This window comes from Melanerpes formicivorus, unplaced genomic scaffold, assembly GCF_026170545.1.
Source record: "Melanerpes formicivorus ecotype bairdi unplaced genomic scaffold, bMelFor1.0.p_v2 SCAF_7, whole genome shotgun sequence".
NCBI lineage: Eukaryota > Metazoa > Chordata > Aves > Piciformes > Picidae > Melanerpes > Melanerpes formicivorus.
This window is the reverse complement of record NW_027142359.1, coordinates 24835676-24856042: the sequence shown is the minus strand read 5'-3', so window position 1 is coordinate 24856042 and position 20367 is coordinate 24835676. Positions and strand designations below refer to the sequence as shown.

Genomic DNA, 20367 nt, shown 5'->3' with positions numbered 1-20367 from the left:
CGCGCCGAGGCGGCGTCACCCCCGCCGCCATGCTTGTGCCGGGCGGAAGTCCCGGCCGGGCGCAAGTCCCGGCCGGGCGCTGCCTGCGGACTCGTCTCGGCTTGGCTACCCGGCTGCGGCCCGGGGTGAGGAGACCTTTCCCTCATAAGCCCAGGGAGTGACCTGTGAGGTGACCTGTCTGCTGTAGCTCGGGCCTTTCCGCCTTGGCTATAAGGCTTCTGGGTCAGGGCTGCGCCTAAAGGGAGAGGCTGAGGCGCTGGCGCCTGCCCTCCTGTGTCTTCTTGGGATGTTCGCGGGCTTGTGACGGTCCTGTCTTGTTTCTGGTGCAGGTGTAGGCTGTCGGATGGCACTTCCCCGCCTGCTGCCCAGAGCTCTGCGCTCACTGGCCTGGCCGGGCTGCTGGCGGGCTCTGCACCGGGCGGCCCCTGCCTTAGCACCAGCGACTCCAGGTGAGAGAGAAGCGTTTGTCTTATCCCTGCCACCCCCGTGAATGGTGGCTGCTTATTCCTCCCAGGCACCCAGGTCAGGGTAGTCCTTGGAGGTGACTAAGGGCACACTCATGAGAAGTTGTTTTCCCTGGGTCACTTTTAAATGTCTTCCCTAAGTCATGGTTTCATTTGACTTTTAGCCTCTTGTGATTCAAAGTATATTGAAACCGAGTTGTCTGGTTTTATTTCCTCTCCTCCCCCCCATTTTACTTTGCTTTTGGCCTTCTTCTGTAATGTGCAATCTGTAAACATCAGGCTGCTGAATGCTTAACATAATGGAAAACAAACCTTAGTGCCCTCTACTTTACTCATTCAATTATAAAGGCTGTGGTGAAGGTAGCAATGAAGACTAGTTCATCTAATTGCATATATGTCTAGGTAATGGCATCCTGCAAGTTTCTCCTTGCAGACTCAATCTCTAGCACTTTCTGTAAATGGTCTGGTTGGCTTTTTAAACTAAGTCGTAGTGTCAGGCACACTCAGGTCTGTGGAAAGTCTTCTGCAATTGGTTTCAAGCCTTTTACTAGTAGTTGCCAGCAGGAAACTGCTCAATTATGCCCACAAAGGTGGCTGTCAGTGTATTTTAGTCCTGGCTTGTCAAGCTCCCTTTCTGCTGTGCTTTCTAGATTCAAGTGTGGAATTGTCAGTGTGCCTCAGTTCTGGAGCTTTCCCTTTTCTTTCCCATGAAATTTACAGGGCAGCAGCTTGCAACAAGATTGCGTTCAGCTTTCTGTCTGAAAGTTTGACTAAGGCATAGAAATAATTCCTCTTAAAGTGGTGTTTAGAATAATTTAATGCCATATTTAGATTCCAGTGTATTAAAGCAGTTGTATTTGGGATAACATGGAGTAATTTGTTTCTGTGTTGGTGCTGGGAACTCTGTCTTGCTTGTCTGCAAGTGCTACAAAGTAATGTGCTAAAGGCTGGCGTCAGAGTGGCTGGAGAGCAGCCAAACAGAAAGGGACCTGGAGGTACTGATTGACAGCCAGCTGAACATGAGCCAGCAGTGTGCCCAGGTGGCCAAGAAGGCCAATGGCATCCTGGCCTGCATCAAGAATAGTGTGGCCAGCAGGAGCAGGGAAGTCATTGTGCCCCTGTACTCAGCACTGGTTAGGTCACACCTTGAGTCCTGTCTCCAGTTCCATGCCCTCGGTTTAAGAAGGACATTGAGAGTCTGGAACGTGTCCAGAGAAGGACAGCGAGGCTGGGGAGAGGCCTCGAGCATAAGCTCCCTAAGGTTGAGGGAGCTGGGTTTGTTCAGCCTGGAGAAGAGGAGGCTCAGGGGAGACCTTATTGCTCTCTACAACTACCTGAAGAGAGGTTGTAGCCAAGGGGGGCTTGGTCTCTTCTCCCAGGCAGTCAGTACCAGAACAAGAGGACACAGCCTCAGGCTGCACCAGGGGAAGTTTAGGCTCGAGGTGAGGAGAAAGTTCTTCACAGAGAGAGCTGTTAGCCATTGGAATGTGCTGCCCAGGGAGGTGGTGGAGTCACCATCCCTGGAGGTGTTCAAGAGGGGATTTGACGTGGCACTTAGTGCCATGGTTTAGTAGTCATGAGTGGTGACAGGTTGGACTTGATGATCCTTGAGGTCTTTTCCAACCTTATTGATTCTATGATTTTTTTCTTCAAGACTTCAACAGCTTTGTCACTCGGACCAACACTTGCGGAGAGCTGCGCTCCGCTCACGTGGGACAAGAGGTCACGCTGTATGGGTGGATTCAGTATCAGAGGTAAATGCAAAACAAAGGGAAAATGAAGATGGCTTGTTTGCCAGATCCCATGTATGTCCTAGGCCTGCATTCAAGCACTTTTTACACATCAGGTTATCTTTTCATATCCTTCAGCAGTCCCTTCTGAATAAGCAAAACAGTTCAGATCTGTGCCAGATGAGCATTTAAGATTTCAAGAGTTTCATACAAGTGCTAATTGATCTTCATTGCAGCAGTGCAAAGCAGTTAAGTATTATTTCCCTTGTTGTGTAGAAGAGAAAACAAGTGATAGCATATTTATAGCAGTTCCAGCAGCTGTGAGGAAATAATTTCTTTTATGTATGGTCCTTACTTTTTAAGCAGATGATGCTGTTTGTCTTTTCAGGGATGCAATTCCGAACTATGCAAGAAAGAGTAAGGGAAGGTAGTAAGCAGAGGATGAAATGTGAACTCCAACAGTTTGCTGTAGGTGGCACAATACAATCATTTCTAAAAGAGTTGACCATTTTGTTAGTGTAGAGTGAAATGTGTGGCTGCAGGCAGCATGGACAGAGCTCCAAAATCTTCTGCTCCTGGCTGTGTGCTTGTAACCTCGAGATTGGTGCTGTGGCTTTGAAATTAATTTGCATCCAAAATGGCCTTCTTTTTTTTTGATTTACAGCCTAGAGAGGCTGTTTTTTTTATCCAGCTTTATTCTGCAGTGATGCTCTGCAGGGAATTTTTTTATTTTCCTTTTTTTTTTTTTAGGGGGTCCTCAGGATCTCAAATCTAAACCTCCCTGGAGGTGTTCAAGAGGGGATTGGATGAGGCACTTGGTGCCATGGTCTAGTGATGAGGTCTGTGGTGACAGGTTGGACTCGATGATCTTTGAGGTCTCATCCAACCTTGATGATGCTGTGATACAACAGTCAAGGGTGGAGTTCCAGAGAGCAGTTGATTACTGCAGAGCTACTTCTTTTAAAGACAGCCAGAATGTGTTCCATTTGACAGCTTCTTGAACGTGTCCAGAGAAGGGCAAGGAGGATGGGGAGAGGCCTTGAGCACAAGCCCTATGAGGAGAGGCTGAGGGAGCTGGGATTGTTTAGCCTGGAGAAGAGGAGGCTCAGGGGAGACCTTATTGCTCTCTACAACTACCTGAAGGGAGGTTGTAGCCAGGAAAGGGTTGGTCTCTTCTCCCAGGCAACCAGCACCAGAACAAGAGGGCACAGTCTCAAGTTGTGCCAGGGGAAGTTTAGGCTCGAGGTGAGGAGAAAGTTCTTCACCGAGAGAGTTGTTAGCCATTGGAATGTGCTGCCCAGGGAGGTGGTGGAGTTGCTGTCCCTGGAAGTGTTCAAGAGGGGTTTGGACACTGCACTTGGTGCCATGGTCTAGTAGCCATGAGGTCTGTGGTGACAGGTTGGACTTGATGATCTTTGAGGTCTTTTCCAACTTTATTGATTCTATGATTCATCATGACTTAGGTATCACAGTATTACAGTATAACTAAGATTGGAAGAGACCTCGAGGATCATCGAGTCCAACCTATCAACACAGACCCCATGACTAGGTACATGACTAGCTACCTCTGCTACAGCTGGAGAGATCAAGATTCATGAGGCTAGGTGTAGGAATGTTGGTTGTCCATGTGAAACTTCATGAGACAAGTGCTCTCCTTCTTGGCTTGTGGTTGGATTTACTGGGGGGGGTTTTGTATCCATGTGAACTTTAGTTTTATTGCTCATCTAAATGTGTTTACCTGACTGCTGTTTCCCAGCAGGAAATTACACATGTTCAGCATTCCTGCTCTGTGTGGATTAATATTCCTGTTAAAATCCTGCCACTCCTGGTTATTTGCACATTGTGGCTGGACCAATCCGAAACAAACAGCTCAGAGTAGATTCAGAGCTGGGGAAAATATCAGTGCATAGCTTACTTGGAAGTGCTTTGACATTAGTCACGAGGTACAGAAGGTAGCTGGCTGCCACGTGCTTTGGCTTAGAAAGCAGAAGACTGTTCTTGAAGAAACTTTTTCCTTTTGTCTTTTTCCTGGATCAGACAAGGTCTGTTTCTGGTTTTGAGGGATTTCCAGGGACTGACCCAGATCATCATTCCACAGGATGAGGTAGGTGCTATGAGTGTCTATTGTTTGCCTGTTTTTGTTTTCCCCCTTTGGTAGTTTGGGTCCAGCAGACATGGGGAGGAGGATTAAGTGCTTTGTCAGACATGAGTTAGCACTGTGTCCAGGTGGTCAAGAAAGCCAATGGCATCCTGGCTTGGCCAGCAGGAACAGGGAGGTAATCATCCCCCTGTACTGAGCGCTGATGAGGCCACACCTTGAGTATTGTGTTCAGTTCTGGCCTCCTCACTATAGGAAGGACATTGAGGTGCTGGAGCATGTCCAGAGAAGGGCAACATGGCTTGTGAAGGGCCTGGTGCACATGGCCTATGAGGAACATTATAGGGAGCTGGGGTGTTCAGTCTGGAGAGAGGAGGCTGAGGGGAGACCTCATTGCTCCCTACAGCTACCTGAAAGGAGGTTAGCCAGGAGTGGGCCAGCCTCTTCTCTTTGATGACAAGTGGCAGGACTAGAGAAAATGGTTTTAAGCTGCACAGGGGAAGGCTGAGGCTGGATGTTAGGAAATATTTCTTCACTGGAAGGGTTATCAACCATTGGAATGTTTTTCTCAGGGAAGTGGTGGAGTCACCATCTCTGGGGGTGTTCAAGCAGTGTGTGAACCTGGTGCTTAGGGACATGGTTTAGTGTTGACCCTTAAGTGCTGGGTCAAAGGTTGGACTGGGTGATCTTGGAAGTCTCTTCCAACCAGATAAATTGTGTGACTCTGAGAGTGCTCTGACTTAAAAGTAGAAACCAGTGTTATGAGGAGCTCTGATCTAGTGCTGCCACAGAAACATGAATGCTCTTTCCTCTGGCTTTTTAGGAGTGATCTTGAATTCAAATGGGCTTATTAAGAAACGAGGCCCTTGAGTGTGGCTTGTTTTTCCTGTTCTTTGAACTTCTGAGGGATGTTGTCATCTTCTTGCAGGCACATTCCCACCTGAAGGAGCTCTTGTCTAATGCCCCAGTGGAGTCTGTTGTTCGAGTGTCTGGAACTGTGTTGCCTCGACCTCCAGGGCAGGAGAATCCGGTGAGGATGTTGAGGTCTCTCAGGGATTTTATTCCTTGTGATCCTTCTCCAGTGGAAAAGAGCACTGGATAGCTGGATTATGGTGGGGTTTATGTCATATCTTAGCCACGGGTTCTGGATGTGTGAGAGCCTATCCTCAGATAATGTGAGGCGCAATAGCTGCTATGACGTGTAATTTAAGAGAGCCTCAAAGCCCATTTGAGCCTCAAAATACCCATGAGTTAAATAGTATTCCAGCCCCCTAAAAGGATAGCTACCTGCCTCTTCAGCCTCTCAAAGTGGGGCTGAGAGAATTGCTTCTTCATGAAAATAAGTGTTGTCATCACCAGATCCACAGCATGTGATGACCTATTTCTCAGAATAAATCTTGCTGTTCTCATTGTATAGGAAACAGAGATTCAATACTATGTTAATGTGAGGTGTTCCTCAGCTCCCAATGTAATCAGCCATAGATTAATCTGTCAGGATTACATGTGTCCTGTCTCTGGCAGATCTAAAAAGACAACCTGGATTTATGACTGCAACTTTTTCTTGCTCTGCCCAGTTGTAGATGTCCATAAACAATGCAGGCTTTGAGCCATGCTTTTATTTCTTTTGACCGTGTGCCATTTCGATGGCAAGTTGTGGATACTTTCCCCTGGTAAACAGAGAGAGTCCTGGAGGATCAAATGAATTTTGATGTGCCACAGTGCTAAGTGGGGGAAGCTGTCTCTTCTCCCTCAGGATCTAAGAAGACTAGTTCTGAGAACTGGTGTTCTGCACTCAAAATTCTGAGAAGTTCCTCACCAGTTGCCTTGTCTGACTCGTGTTAAGGGCTGATGGTGGTGCTGCCACTAAGGCACACTGAAAAAAATAACCTGCATGGCTTCATTGAAGCTAATGGAACCTAGTAAAGTGCACGTGGACTAGAAGGGCCTGTGCCTGACTGTTCCCCTCTGCTCAGCATGTCCTTCAAGGAGAAGGCAAATGAAAAGTAATTACTTCTTGTAGAGATCAGGATGTGACTGGGAAAGAACATGCCATCTTGGGTGATGTGGCTCGTGTTTTTCTGCACAGAAGGGAGACCTAGGGAAAACATGGCCTTGAGAGAAGTTCACTGAGTTATACTGTTAGAAGGCAAGGAGGATAATCACATGGGTTGGGTGTTTTTGTTGTTATTTTCCCAACCATACCTTTGTCCTTTCCCTAAGTTTTGAGTCTGATTTTTTTTTTTTCCCCTTACTTTTTTTTCCTTCAGAAAATGCCAACAGGGGCTATTGAGGTGAAGGCAGAGACTGCAGAGATCCTAAACTCCTGCAAGAAGCTACCTTTTGAAATCAAGGACTTTATCAAGGTGCCTGCTTTTCCTGTTTTTTTAAACTGAATTTATGAGTTTGCAGTAAATTGGGGGATGTGCTCAGGGTGATGGACTAAAGATCTGAGAGCTTCATCTGGTTCTGCCAGCTCTGCTTTGGGGGAAAGATGGTATTTAAAATAGGGGTGCTGCTGTGAGGGTGTGGTTTTAATTAGGAGCTAAAGTGTGAAACAGGACTTAAAGGATTCCTGTGCACAGGGGTTTCAAGTATCATTGTAAGAACAGATGGTGAAGGCAAGAGTGCAGGAAAGTCAGGCTGCGTGAGCTTTTTTGGGAATGTGAAACAGAACCTGCCAATGCACTGCTGTGTTTTAAGGCAAGGGTGCTTAGCCTTACCTGGATGTGTAGTTAGTCAGCCTGAGGATTGTCTTCTCTAAATACACAGTCTTCTAAAAGGTTAGTTTTGGTGCAAGCTCCATGGTGTAGGAGTGGCATCACTGTTAATAAAAGATACTCTTTGTGCCACAAGGTGTGACTGATACATGGATGTTGGCAGTGGGAGAGCTGAGTCCTGTGCCTTCTGTATTATGAGTTCTAGACAGTTTCCATCATCTGCACTATAGTTTTCCTGTCTGTAGTAAGGATGTGTCACCATTTGATTGTTTCTTTAGATCTGTGTTTGATACTGCTTCTCTGCCTAAAAGTCACAGGGAGGATTGCTATGAGATGTTGTGGTGCACTAGGAAAAGGAAGGGCTGAAATCCTGAGCTTTATTAATGTGGAATTGTTTAGGTTGGAAAGAAACCTCTAAGATAGAGTCCAACCATCAACCCAACACACCATGGCCATTCAACCATGTCCCGAAGTGCCATGCCCCTGTGATTTTGAACACAGCAGGTGTGGTGATTTCACCACCTCCTTGGGCAGCCTATTCCAATGCCTGACCACTCTTCCAGTAAAGAAATTTCTCCTAATATCCAGTATCACTAAGGTTGGAAGACACCTCGAGGATCATTGAGTCCAACCTGTCACCACAGACCTCATGACTAGACCATGGCACCAAGTGCCACATCCAATCTCCTCTTGAACACCTCCAGGGATGGTGACTCCACCACCTCCCTGGGCAGCCCATTCCAATGACTAATGACTCTCTCAGTGAAGAACTTTCTCCTCACCTCGAGCCTAAACTTCCCCTGGTGCAGCTTGAGACTGTGTCCTCTTGCTCTGGTGCTGGTTGCCTGGGAGAAGAGACCAACCTCCTCTTGGCTACAACCTCTCTTCAGGTAGTTGTAGAGGGCAATAAGGTCTGCCCTGAGCTTCCTCTTCAGGCTAAGCAACCCCAGCTCCCTCAGCCTCTCCTCACAGGGCTTGTGCTCAAGGCCTCTCCCCACCCTTGTTGCCCTTGTCTGGACACATTCAAGTGTTTTGATGTCCTTCTTAAACTGAGGGTCCCAGAACTGGACACAGGACTCAAGGTGCGGCCTAACCAAAGCAGAGTACAGGGGCACATTGACTTCCCTGCTCCTGCTGGCCACACTATTCCTAATGCAGGCCAGGATGCCATTGGCCCTCTTGGCCACCTGGGCACACTGCTGGCTCATGTTTAGGTGGCTGTCAATCAGCACCCCCAGGTCCCTCTCTGTTTGGCAGCTCTCCAGCCACTCTGACCCCAGCCTGTAGCTCTGCATGGGGTCGCTGTGGCCAAAGTGCAGCACCCAGCACTTGGACTTGTTGAATGACATCCCACTGGACTCTGCCCATCTGTCCAGTCAGTCAAGGTCCCTCTGCAGAGCCTTTCTACCCTCTAACTGACCAACATCTGCTCCTAACTTGGTGTCATCTGCCAATTTGCTGATGACTGACTCAATCCCCTCATCCAGATCATCAATGACGATGTTGAAGAGGATGAGGCCCAGCACTGATCCCTGGGGGACGCCACTGGTGACTGGCCACCAGCTGGATGTGGCACCATTCACCACCACTCTCTGGGCTCGGCCCTCCAGTTTTGAGGCAGCTTTTACCACAGTGAATTACCACAGTCTTTTTTTTTAATGAGTTGCCTGTCTTTCTTTGTTAATGAGTTTAAGCAATGGTGCATGGAAGCTCTCAACGTGGCTGATGTTTATCTGTGTAGGTTGCACGTAGTGGGGTGGGTTATGGCGATCGAGCAGCATCCTTTTTTTAGCTTACCCCTTTGTTCCTGTGGCTTTAGGAGCAGCTTCACTCGATGTGCAATTGGAATTTTTGTCTCTTTAATCTTAATTCCCTCTTCTCCCCAGAAATCAGAGGCCTTACGGATGCAGTATCGCTACTTGGACTTGCGCAGCTTCCAGCTGCAGTATAACCTGCGGCTGAGGTCACGGATAGTGATGAGGATGAGGGAGTATCTCTGTAACCTCCATGGTAAGGAAAGTGCTTGAAGAACAGTGTATACAGAGTACAACATTTTAGCGCCCGCCCCCCCAACTTCTGTTTTCTGTTGCTGGGAGAGATGAGCAATCAACTTGCCCCTCTAAACTGGTCCCACTTAGTAAGGATGTGTCTGGTTGCAGTGGGATCTTAGAAAGGTGTTGAAGAATCTCTATGTTGAAATCTCTTGGCATGCAACCAACCCCTTGTTCCAAATGGGCTCTGATGGGCTGTGATATCCAGTGAGATAAGGCCTTCTGCAGGTATGGGGTGGGTTAACATCCATTCTGAAAACATGGTGGAGGGCTTGTGAGTGCTTTGCCCTCCCTGCAGGGCATTTTCCCCTTGGGAAACTGAGTCTGTTCCACTCCCCACTCCCTGCCCAGCTAGGGTATAAAAGGGAGGGCATTGGAGTCATTAGCTCTCCTTTTTGGCTCCTGCCTCTCCTGGACAAGAGCTACTGCAGCTGCCTTCCTGCTCTTCTGCCACGTGGTTGGGCCTGATCCTTCTCCCTACTGCCTCTGTGCCTCTTCAGAAAGAGTGGTTTTGTATTCTTGTTTTTTTTCCCCTCCTCCCTTCTATCTTTGTTCCTTGCCCTTGTGAACCTTACCTGTTATTGTTACATATATAGTGTTTAAAGAAGACTCTTTACCTCTCTACTTCCAGGCTGACTCCAAATTACTGCTTGGTGGATTTGCTCCTTCCCCTTCCATTTTTTTCCCCCCTCTCTGTTTGGAGGGAGGAGGGGGGAGCAGGGGAGAGATTCTCAGCCTTGCCCCCATCTGAGCTCTTAACTCCCAGTTAAGGCTCAAACCACCACAAGGTACCTCCCCTCTTTTGGTGGCCCAGCTTGAGACACATCAAAGGGGATGGATTTCTTTTAGAGCTTTTGTTTATCTCACAATCAGGAAGCAGTTTTGGAAAAGCAAAGCCCAGCTCAAAATGGATAGAGAATGAACAGTGTTTCAGCCTATGTGGAGTCCTCTGTCATCAACAGTTCTGGCAGGACATCAGGGCAGCTCAAAGCATAAAGGCTCTAAATCTGTCACTGCACAAATTATTCTTGGAAGCAGAAAAATCTGGAGATTTTGGCAAGGCTGCACGATGTGCTAGATTACCTCTTTTGCTGACTAACCACACTCTAGCCTGCTCTGTGTCCTACTAGTTCTCCCCACTGTCAGCATATTCTGTATCTGAAGCATGTGTTTGTTCCTCAGGGTTCGTGGATGTAGAAACTCCAACGCTCTTTAAGAGAACCCCCGGGGTATGTATTTTGCCAGTAGCGCATTTCAGCCTCCCGCAGCTGCATAGGCAGTTCATGGTTGGATTACTCTTGTCACCCTGCCTTCCTTGCAGTTTCCTGACTAATTTGCTCATAGGCAAATTTCTGATAAGGTATATGGATCCTTTTAAAAGCAGAGGAGACAAAAGGGGAGAGGTATCACAGTATTGCTAAGGTTGGAAGAGACCTCAAGGATCATCAAGTCCAACCTGTCACCACAGACCTCATGACTAGACCATGGCACCAAGTGCCACGTCCAATCCCCTCTTGAACACCTCCAGGGATGATGAACAACTCTCTCAGTGAAGAACTTTCTCCTCACCTCGACCCTAAACTTCCCCTGGTGCAACTTGAGACTGTGTCCCCTTGTTCTGGTGCTGACTGCCTGGGAGAAGAGACCAACCTCTTCCTGGCTACAACCACCCTTCAGGTAGTTGTAGAGGGCAATAAGGTCTCCCCCGAGCCTCCTCTTCTCCAGGCTAAACAATCCCAGCTCCCTCAGCCTCTCCTCACAGGGCTGTGCTCAAGGCCTCTCCCCAGCCTTGTTGCCCTTCTCTGGACACGTTCAAGTGTTTTGATGTCCTTCTTAAACTGAGGGGCCCAGAACTGGACACAGGACTCAAGGTGTGGCCTAACCAATGCAGAGTCCAGGGGCACAATGACTTCCCTGCTCCTGCTGGCCACACTATTCCTAATGTAGGCCAGGATGCCATTGGCCTTCTTGGCCACCTGGGCACACTGCTGGCTCATGTTTAGGCAGCTGTCAATCAGCACACCCAGGTCCCTCTCTGTTTGGGAGCTCTCCAGCTACTCTGACCCCAGCCTATAGCTCTGCATGGGGTTGCCGTAGCCAAAGTGCAGCACCCAGCACTTTGACTTGTTGAATGCCATCCCATTGGACTCTGCCCATCTGTCCAGTCAGTCGAGGTCCCTCTGCAGAGCCCTTCTGTCCTCTAACTGACCAACATCTGCTCCTAACTTGGTGTCCTCTGCCAATTTGCTGGTGACATCTCGAATCTTCATTTTTTAACCTTCAAATGCCTGAAGCTGTTGTCTTGTAAGGCACATGTTCAATGCAGCTCCTGTCCTGGGATAGGCAACTTACAAACCTCAAAAACCTCCTCTAAGGACTCTTTCCTCAGCATTTATCTCTTAACTAGCAGGTTACTGCTTTGGCACTATTCAAGTAATTTTTATTTCTAAGCTTTATATGCCTTTCACTTAAAAAACAATCACAGAGAAGGGAGCTGTAGCCCAAGAATTGTTCTTGCAGCTTACACAGAGTTCTTGGATTTAAACCCCTGTTTTGTGCAGTGCATTGTTATGCAGAGCAGGAGGTGGAGAATAATCCTCCTTTGGGATATTTTGGATCAAGTTGGTTACTAGATGTCTTAAATGTAATGTACAAGCAGCCATTTCCTCACAAGTGGGATTTCATAATGGGCAAAATGGATCCTTTCCTCTTGAGCTTCTAGCCTGTGCTCTCTGTTAGGAATTGAGGTCACTTATATGCTGAATTATGTAAGCTTTGTATCTTCTTTTTTGATGCTAGGGAGCAAAAGAATTCCTCGTGCCCTCAAGAGAAGCAGGCAAGTTCTACTCTCTGCCACAGAGTCCTCAGCAGTTCAAGCAGCTCCTCATGGTTGGGGGCCTGGATAGGTAAGAGTTGGACTTCTGTTCTTTGCTTGTCTATCCAGGGTTTGCTTGCCTTGGTCTGTGAGGTTTTAGATGCTTTCCCCAAAACTTGCTGCCAAGGGTTTTGTGGTTTGAAGAGGGATCTTTAAATGTTTTTCAGCTAGGCCAGGCCCTTTGTCCCCTGACAGCAGTACTTCCCAGTAGCCAGGCCCTTTGTCCCCTGCCAGCAATACTTCCCAGTAAGTGGAAATTTGTCTTGTTTGAAGGTTGAGATCTTCACTGTTGTTTTAAATGGAGACCTGACCTGAAGCAGTCTGCCTGAAGGGCTGAACATCTGGTGTGTGGTAAATGCCTCCCCAAGAGTAACCTACAGAACTAACTGAGATGAGGCCAGGCAGGACTGGGACAAAGAGCATATGTTCTCTGGGTGTAGGAGTGAAAAGCTTCCAATTGGGCTTGTTTCTCCAAACCAAAGAAGAGGGAGACAATTGTTCACAAAATTGTCCTAGCCAGTTGTCCTTAGCTAGGATGGAATGCAGCCAGGATAGCTGTAGGTCAGGTCTTCACCATGAGTGAATTTTGCTTGGCCCTCAGTAGAGTCCAGGTTTGCAGTGGAAGATGGGAAAAGGGTTGTGTGTGCCCCTGCTCAGGCACAGCTCGCCTGGTAGCCTCCACATGCCCCTGGAGATGCAGTTGTTTCCACTCAAAATGTCATGCTTTTGAGGGGATGGGGACACCCAGGGGTGTGATCATCTGCTGCAAAGAGAGCAGACCTCTCTCTTCTTATGGTCAGTTCTATAGGCACAATTTCATTGAGATCTCTTTAAACTGCTCTCTAAGTAGAAGTACTGTTGCAGGTACTTCCAGGTTGCTCGCTGCTACCGAGATGAAGGTTCACGGCCCGACAGGCAGCCTGAATTCACCCAGGTAACCAGCTCATGCTGCCTTTTACTCTCCAGATGGTGTCTGGTTTCCCTTCTGAAGACCTAGTTTCTCCTAGCTGTTGCCTGCTTGTTGTACAGAGAGCTCTCTGAGGTTGGTGTGGGATGTGCATGGAATGGTTACTGTCCTTGGTTGACTGCACGATCCCAGGTGCAGTATATGTGGGAGTTGTGTTGCAGCAGTGATGGTGCTTGATGATGCAATCTCCCTCCTGTCCTACTGGGTCAGGCACCCCATTCTTCAGCCTTGAGATCCCAGGCAGAGTTACCCTGGTTCATTCAAGGTTTCTCCCTCTGTCATCATTACCTCACTGAGTTCTCTGAGGAGATGGTTGCCTGAGTCATCAGGCTATAGATACATCACAAGCACATTCTCAGTGTAATGCATGAGTTCATGTAGTGGATTGTCTCTTGGTTGCATGACTTTGTAGCCAGGAGCTTCTGCAAGCAGCAGTGTATCACATGTGGAATCCCCCTCTCCCTCTTTCTTTTCTGTTTCAAGATAGATATAGAGATGTCATTTGTTGATCAAGCTGGGATCCAGGGACTGATAGAGGGCCTCCTGCAGTATTCCTGGCCTGAGGAAAGAGGCCCCATTACAACTCCTTTTCCTTCCATGACATACAAAGAGGCACTGGATAACTATGGGACTGATAAACCAGACACTCGCTTTGGGATGAAGGTGAGGCCTTGCCCATGGGAATCTTAAGAGCTTTTCCTTCCTGTTAGTGTTTAAATCATCATTGTTTGGATCATGTGTACGTGATCGGATGGGGTTCTTTGGGGTACCCAAAATGTCTGTCCCCTCACTGATGCTTTAGGTGGGTACTAATCTCTTGGTGAGGAGAGGGTTTGATTAGTTGGCTGTGGAAAATGTGGGGTTTAAGAAAGTTTTGTTATAAAGGTAATGTAATGTTAAGAAGCAATCCATCTTGATTTGTCTCAGGAACAGAAGCCCATATGGCACTCACAAACACTCTTAAATCATTCCAGCTTGGCCCCATTCATTCCCTTCTGTGAGCCATTTCTTTTCTCTGAGCAAAGTAATGATGTCCCAGGGAATGGTGCTAAAGGCCTTAAGACAGATGCAGAAATTGTGCTTCATGTTGTTACCACTGCTGCTCATTCCTCTGCTCTCTGCTTTCTCAGATAGTGGAGATCAGTGAGTTTCTACGAAGATCAGACATCCAGTTTGTGCAGAATGCACTCAGCTACCCACATGGCACTGTCAAAGCCATTTGTATCCCTCAGGCAGCGGTAAGTGATGCTTTTACACACTCCTTATGGTTTCTGTGAAGTAAATAAAACACCACTTTGAATTCCTTGGTTAGTATGGAAGTGTTCCTTGCTATTACTGGGAGAGAAGTGTACTTCAGGGAACTCAGGATTGGTTGTGACTGCTGTCAGGCTGGGCTGAGTGGTGTTACAATGGAGGCTCTCAGGCAACAGGAAGAATATATTGTCAGGACAGGCAGGAAGAGAAGAGAGCTGCAAGATCCCTTGAGGGGAGAGAAGCCTCTTCAAGCTTGCTTTTGTGTTTGCTTTTTGGCTTTCAGTGTGCATCTCAGTAATAAATTGTAGCCTGTGGCAACAGAGCCAGGTATGGCAGAGCTCTGGGCCAGTGTGGGAAAGATCAGGTGATTGTGTGCCCTTCTCATGTTTGCTTTTACTGCATTTGAGGGCATGACTCCTAGTGTGTTATGAGTGTCCCAGACTCATTCCAAGGTTGACAATAGATAGAGAAAACTATGTGACACAGTCATGTGTTTTGGCAGGGCAGCAGATTTCGTTCTGGTTGTGGGCATCTTTGTAGCTTGGACAGCAAGCAAAAAAGTGTCCACTGAATAGGGAGTCTTATGTAGGGAATAGGACTTTCTGAGTGGTGAGATTCCTTTCATTTTGGCACAAAGTGTAAGTTAATGTGTTACCAGGAGAGGGCACCAAGGAGTGTGTTTGAGCAAAGCAAAAGTGGAATCTTGAGCCCCTCTGAACATCAGAGAAGCTGGGGATAATAAAAAAACCCTAACCAAGATCTTGATATAGATCCTCACATTTGCTGCATCTTTTTTGCCTGTGAGAGTCAGCCCACTTGGTTTTTCTTCTGCTCCTCCAAATTGAGCTATGCCTTTCCCATCAGCAGTCTGGTGATTGAAACTTGCTTCTGCATGCTGGAGGCAGTTGGTGTGATCTGACTGCTGACCAGCTACATCTGACTTGTGAGCAGGGAGGAAAATCTGCAGCCAGACTTGCAGCCTAGAGGAGCCTATTCCTGCAAGGAACCTTGGGAGAAGCTGCTTAACTGCAGCCTAAGGCTGTGAGCCCTGTCCTGTTCCACAGCCCTCATGAGAACTTGCACTAGAAACAAAAGAACTTGGAAGCTCATAAATAGGTTGATTAGTAGACTTAAATCCTGGTCAGGCTTTCTATGGATTTTACTGATGTTGAATATGTCTTCTCTTGCTCTTTCCCCAGAGATATCTTAAAAATAAAGACTTGGAGTCATTAAAGGAGTCTGCAAAATCTCAGTTTAACCAGGTGAGACAGAAATGCTGCAGAGGCATTGGAAAGGGTGAAGGACAAAGTGTGTATGAAGGCACTTGCAGGCAGAAGAAGGCAGAAGAGCAGCTTTTGATAGCTGAATCAGTGCCTGGGCATGTGATACTTTAAGACAAGAGAGGGCAGCACTGGACTGAGCAGACTCTCTTATCTTGCTTTAGGAAATCATGGAAATTATCTGCAGGCCTGATGGAAGCTTGAAATCTCTGCTTACAAAGTTTCTTGGTGAGAAGCAGCAGTCAGAGCTTATCCAAGGGCTGAACATACAGGTGGATGATGTGGTTCTGCTGACAGCTGGTGACCACAAACAAGTGGTAGGAATATTTTTCTGGGGGGGTGGCTGTGTGGGTTGGATGTTGCTGTTGATTTGATGGCTTAGATGTTATCTGACCTTAGTCTAATTCTTCTTATTACTGAAATAGGTCATCAGCTGATTCTGGGTGTCTCTGGAACTGAGGCTGTAGTAACAGCAAATAATGCCTTACATGTACCTACTGTTTTTATATCCCCTAGTCACATTCTGGGAAGAGCTTGTAGCTGAAATGGAGGTGGAATATAAAACAGGAACAAATCAGTGCCTCCTTTTCTCCCACCTTAACTTAATTTTAAAAGCATCAGAGATTGGAAACCAAGGTCAACTAGGTAATTTTGTGTACTGTAAGCAGATGATGAGAGTGAAGCACAGATGCTCATTAGCAGCAGCGATGGGAGATTCTGTCCCTACCCTCCTCTGTATTCTTCCCACTAGACATTGCTATTCAGAGTCCAGGTTGGATGAGGTCTTGAGCAGTGTGCTCTAGTGAGAGGTGTCCATGCACATGGCAAGGGAGTTAGAACTAGATGATCTTCAAGGTCCCTTCCAGCCCAAACCAATCTGTGAATCTGTGAATTGAAGTGCTGGTCTAGGACGAGGTGTCCTGCTTGGCTTGATAGCCAAAATTTTGTTGTATTCTCTTTCTGTGCCTTCATTTCACTGTCTGCAAAGTGCAGATTTTACTTGTGCTCCCCCAGTTAGTCCACATTTGTGTAGATCTTGAGGTTAAGCTAGGAAACTTCTGTGAGGATGGAACAGTTGGAAGAAAATGGGCTTACCAGCTCCTTGCTTGGCCTTTGTCATACCCTGCCTCAGCAGGAAGGTAGTTTGTGTTTCAAGATGATCAAGACAAAAGTGGTTAAGGTAAAAAAGCACTACTGCTGCTGTCTGTGATATTGCCTTTATGAAACACTCCTTCTCTGGGTCAGTGTTTGAGCAACTTCCTGCAAGTAAACCTTCCCTGCCTTCTGCTCTGCCTTCACTCTTGCAGTGCTCTGCGTTAGGAAGCCTGCGGCTGAAGAGTGCTGACCTCCTTGAGGCAGCTGGGCTGCAACTCCGGGATCCTGCAGCATTTCACTTTCTGTGGGTGGTGGATTTCCCCCTTTTCCTCCCAAAGGAAGAGAATTCTACTGAACTGGAATCTGCTCATCACCCCTTCACTGCCCCTCATCCTTCAGATGCCAGCCTCCTCTATTCTGATCCCACAAAGGTAACTAACTTCATGCCTGTTATGCTGGCTCTCATGCAACTATGTCTCATGGAAAGTCAGGCAAGCAGTAGCTGGTTTAAGTGTAAAAAGAGACATTGTTTGATGGAGCTCATTGCATGTGATGCATGTCTGTTTGGAAGAGATGGCTTCCAGTGGCAAATATCCCTGTGTGCCATGGGCAAAAGGGGCTTATAGGAGACAGGTGCTTACGGTGAGGAATCATTCTGGCCCATCCCTTGTTGCTTCCGGGTTTTGATCAACTTTGCAATGGGATTTGCACTGTTCCCTCATCTATCAGCAGCAGTGCCTGCTTCTGACAGGACTGGTACTTGAGCTGCAAGGTACCATTGAGAGAGCAGTGTTGTAGGATGCCATGACTCATTCCCAGTGTCTTTATCTCATGCAGGCTGCTGTTAGCTGCAGCTGTGGCAGAGCCTTGCTGAGGTGCATGTTCTTTCTGCAGGTCCGCAGCCAGCACTATGACCTTGTGCTGAATGGAAGTGAAGTTGGAGGTGGCTCCATCAGAATTCACAGTGCAGAGCAGCAGCGTTTTGTGCTGGAGAAAGTGCTGAAGGTAACACCTACAGATGTCTCCAACATTCTCTTGGAGGTTTAAAGGACTAACTAATTTAAATATCCATTTCAAATGCTGAAAGAAACGCTCGTGCTTCTCAGATAAAGAAACTAGCCCTGAGTGATGGATGACTTCATCATACCTTCATCTTGCTGGTAGGAAGAGCATTGCTTGTGCAGTGACACTTCTGTCATTTTGCAGGAGGATTCTGAGGTGCTTTCCCATCTGCTCGAGGCTCTGGAGTCTGGAGCTCCACCTCACGGAGGAATTGCATTAGGTAAGTGCTCTGATGCTCTGCAGATGGAGGTGGCTTATGGATTTTGTTTAGTGTATAAGATCCCAGGAACAGGAATAGAAAATAGAATTAACCAGGTTGGAAAAGACCTTTGAGATCATCAAGTCCAACCTATCATCCAACACCATCTAATCAACTAAACCATGGCACCGAGCACCCCATCCAGTCTCTTCCTAAACACCTCCAGTGATGGTGACTCCACCACCTCCCTGGGCAGCATATTCCAATGGCCAGTCACTCTTTCTGTGAAGAACTTCTTCCTCACATCCAGCCTAAACCTCCCCTGGTGCAGCTTGAGACTGTGTCCTCTTGTTCTGGTGCTGGTTGCCTGGGAGAAGAGACCAACCCCCTCCTGGCTGCAACCTCCCTTCAGGTAGTTGTAGAGAGCAATAAGGTCTCCCCTGAGCCTCCTCTTCAGGCTAAACAACCCCAGCTCCCTCAGCCTCTCCTGCCAGGGCTTGTGCTCCAAATCCTTCCCCAGCTTTGTTGCCCTTCTCTGGACACCTTCCAGCAACTCAACATCTTTCCTAAACTTGTAAGCTTCACCCATCTCCTTGAGACAGATGGCTGCCTTGGTGTTGCTGCTTGGCACACCAGCACTGTGGGCTTACATACTGCTTCCATCTTTGCTTCCATGCTTTGCAGAAGGAAACTCAGGTCTTGCCGCCAAGTGCAGAATGTTTTCATGTTCTCCCCAGCACCATAGTGTGATTTAGTTCTTTAGGCAAGGAATAAGTCCCATAGTGGTGGCTCTAAGGATGCTCCCTGTCTTCTGTTCTGCAGTGTATTCAGTAAGATAAGGTCACCTTTATTCTCATTCCTTTGCAGCCAGAGCAGGACCCTGTACTGCATGCTTAGAGGCTTGGGACAGCGTGGTACTTTGTGTTTCATGCCCTGGGTCTCTGCCACAACGTTGCCCTCTGCTTCAGTCTCACTCCCTTTCTTCCTTATTTGTGTTGCTCACTAATTCAGATAACGTGGGCTTTCCCCCCACCTCCTCCCCCCCAGAACACTGCAAGTTTTTAGTTTCAAAAGAGAGAGAAAAAAACCCAACCAAAGTGATCACCCTCCCACCCTGCCCCAACTAACAAACCACAGAGAGAAACAAAAAAATACCTCACCTCCAAAAAAAGCAAACTGTGGTCTTCCAAAGTGATTTCCTTCTCTCCAGTCACCCAAAGGCTCTTGCTGGTTTTTAACTCCTCCTTGTTGTTTTAATCCTTCAGAATTATGGTTTGAGCAGCCAGGCAGAGCCCTGACAGCGTTCCTGCCCTGGTTGTGTCAGGCTGTTTTGCTGGTTCTGTCTCTTTCTCTTGCAGCCCTTAGTGTGTTGCAGAACTTTGTGATATTGAAAAGCTTTATTTTGCTGGACATTTCTGCTCTTTGGGCAAGTCTGTTTCCCTGCTGCTGGTCGTGATTAATTTTTCCCCCTTACTTGCTTCGCTTTTATTCTTCAAGCTCAGTAATATTACCTACTCCATCTTCCTGCTTTTTCTGCATCAGAGGAAGTAACACAGGGCCATAGCTCAAGTGGCTCACCAATTCTTTTTTTTCTGCTTTTAGGGCTTGACAGGCTGATCTCTCTCATTGTTGATGCTCCAAGTATCAGAGATGTCATTGCTTTCCCTAAATCCTTCAGGGGACGAGACCTGATGGGCAATGCTCCAGACTACGTCACTGCGGAAGAACTGGAGCCGTATCACATCCAAGTTTCCTGGCCTCTTGCAGAAAAAGAGGCAAAGAAAAGCTGACTTAAAGCCAGTGATGTAAGCTGATCTGTTTAATCAGAGGTGCTTACAGCTTCTAAACACTAGAATTCAGTTTGGAAAGCATCAGCTATTATGGGAGGGTGGAGAGCAGAACAAGTCCACTGCACTCTGGCAGTTTCAGGACTGAATGGGCTCCTTGATAAGAATTCACTTTTGGGTTGGTATTGGAAAGAAGTAGGAGAGCAAAAGAAAAGAGCATAATTTTGGCATAGGATATTGAGACTGTTTGCTCTGGGGTGTCATACTAGAGAGAAGATGGAATCTGGTTTTGTTTGGTTTTTTTCCACTCCTCACTTTTATATGTCCCATGTGAAGTACTTTTCCTCCTATCTGGAGGAGGTGGTCTCACCTTCCCTGGCAGGATGGTTTGTATTCCTGATGATCATTGAATGTGTTAGCTGAAGACTGTTACAACTGAACAGTGCTGTGCTGTGCTGGGCCACCAAGATCTCTGGACACCTTGCAGCACAACTTCAGAGCAGCCAGCAGCTTGTCTCCACATCATCCAGAACTTGGCCACAGTTCACATCCAGCTGTGCTCTCCCTTCAAAAGAGGAAAGAGAAGCATCCATAACATGTGCAACAGTTGTCCTCATAACACTCATGAAGGAGGTGATCTGTCTTTGGGGCCTGTGGTCCTGATGCTTTTCAGCATACTAATTGTGAAGTGTGTATGTTTGTAAATAAAGCTTGCCTGGCAAGGTGGTTTTCACTGACCTGGTTTGGGGCTGTATCTACAAGAGCAAGCTGCCAGTTCTTCTCTGTGG

At 47.3% G+C, this 20367-nt stretch overlaps 1 protein-coding gene across 2 annotated transcripts; it reads left to right on the top strand.

Annotated features, from left to right (window-relative positions):
• Positions 1-54: 54 nt before the first annotated feature.
• On the top strand, positions 55-20301 carry DARS2 (aspartyl-tRNA synthetase 2, mitochondrial). 2 transcript variants are annotated; one of them, XM_068141475.1, is made up of 18 exons: positions 55-125; positions 330-449; positions 2119-2218; positions 4232-4298; positions 5221-5322; positions 6560-6655; positions 8896-9019; positions 10243-10289; positions 11860-11966; positions 12800-12869; positions 13386-13565; positions 14033-14140; positions 15356-15418; positions 15601-15753; positions 16744-16962; positions 17426-17536; positions 17738-17813; positions 19395-20301. In XM_068141475.1, exons 2-18 carry the CDS (start codon positions 344-346, stop codon positions 19580-19582), a joined length of 1917 nt encoding a protein of 638 aa, XP_067997576.1. In that variant the 5' UTR covers positions 55-125; positions 330-343; the 3' UTR covers positions 19583-20301. The 2 variants fall into 2 exon arrangements, with proteins under 2 accessions (XP_067997576.1, XP_067997577.1); XM_068141476.1 differs by having other exon boundaries at positions 96-169.
• Positions 20302-20367: the final 66 nt, after the last annotated feature.

Bases quoted from the DNA above. Each gene is read 5' to 3' on its own strand.
- DARS2 (XM_068141475.1), top strand. From the start codon at position 344: ATGGCACTTCCCCGCCTGCTGCCCAGAGCTCTGCGCTCACTGGCCTGG. The intron at 13,566-14,032 runs GTGAGGCCTTGC...CTGCTTTCTCAG, and splicing joins ACACTCGCTTTGGGATGAAG to ATAGTGGAGATCAGTGAGTT. The intron at 16,963-17,425 runs GTAACTAACTTC...TTCTTTCTGCAG, and splicing joins TCTATTCTGATCCCACAAAG to GTCCGCAGCCAGCACTATGA.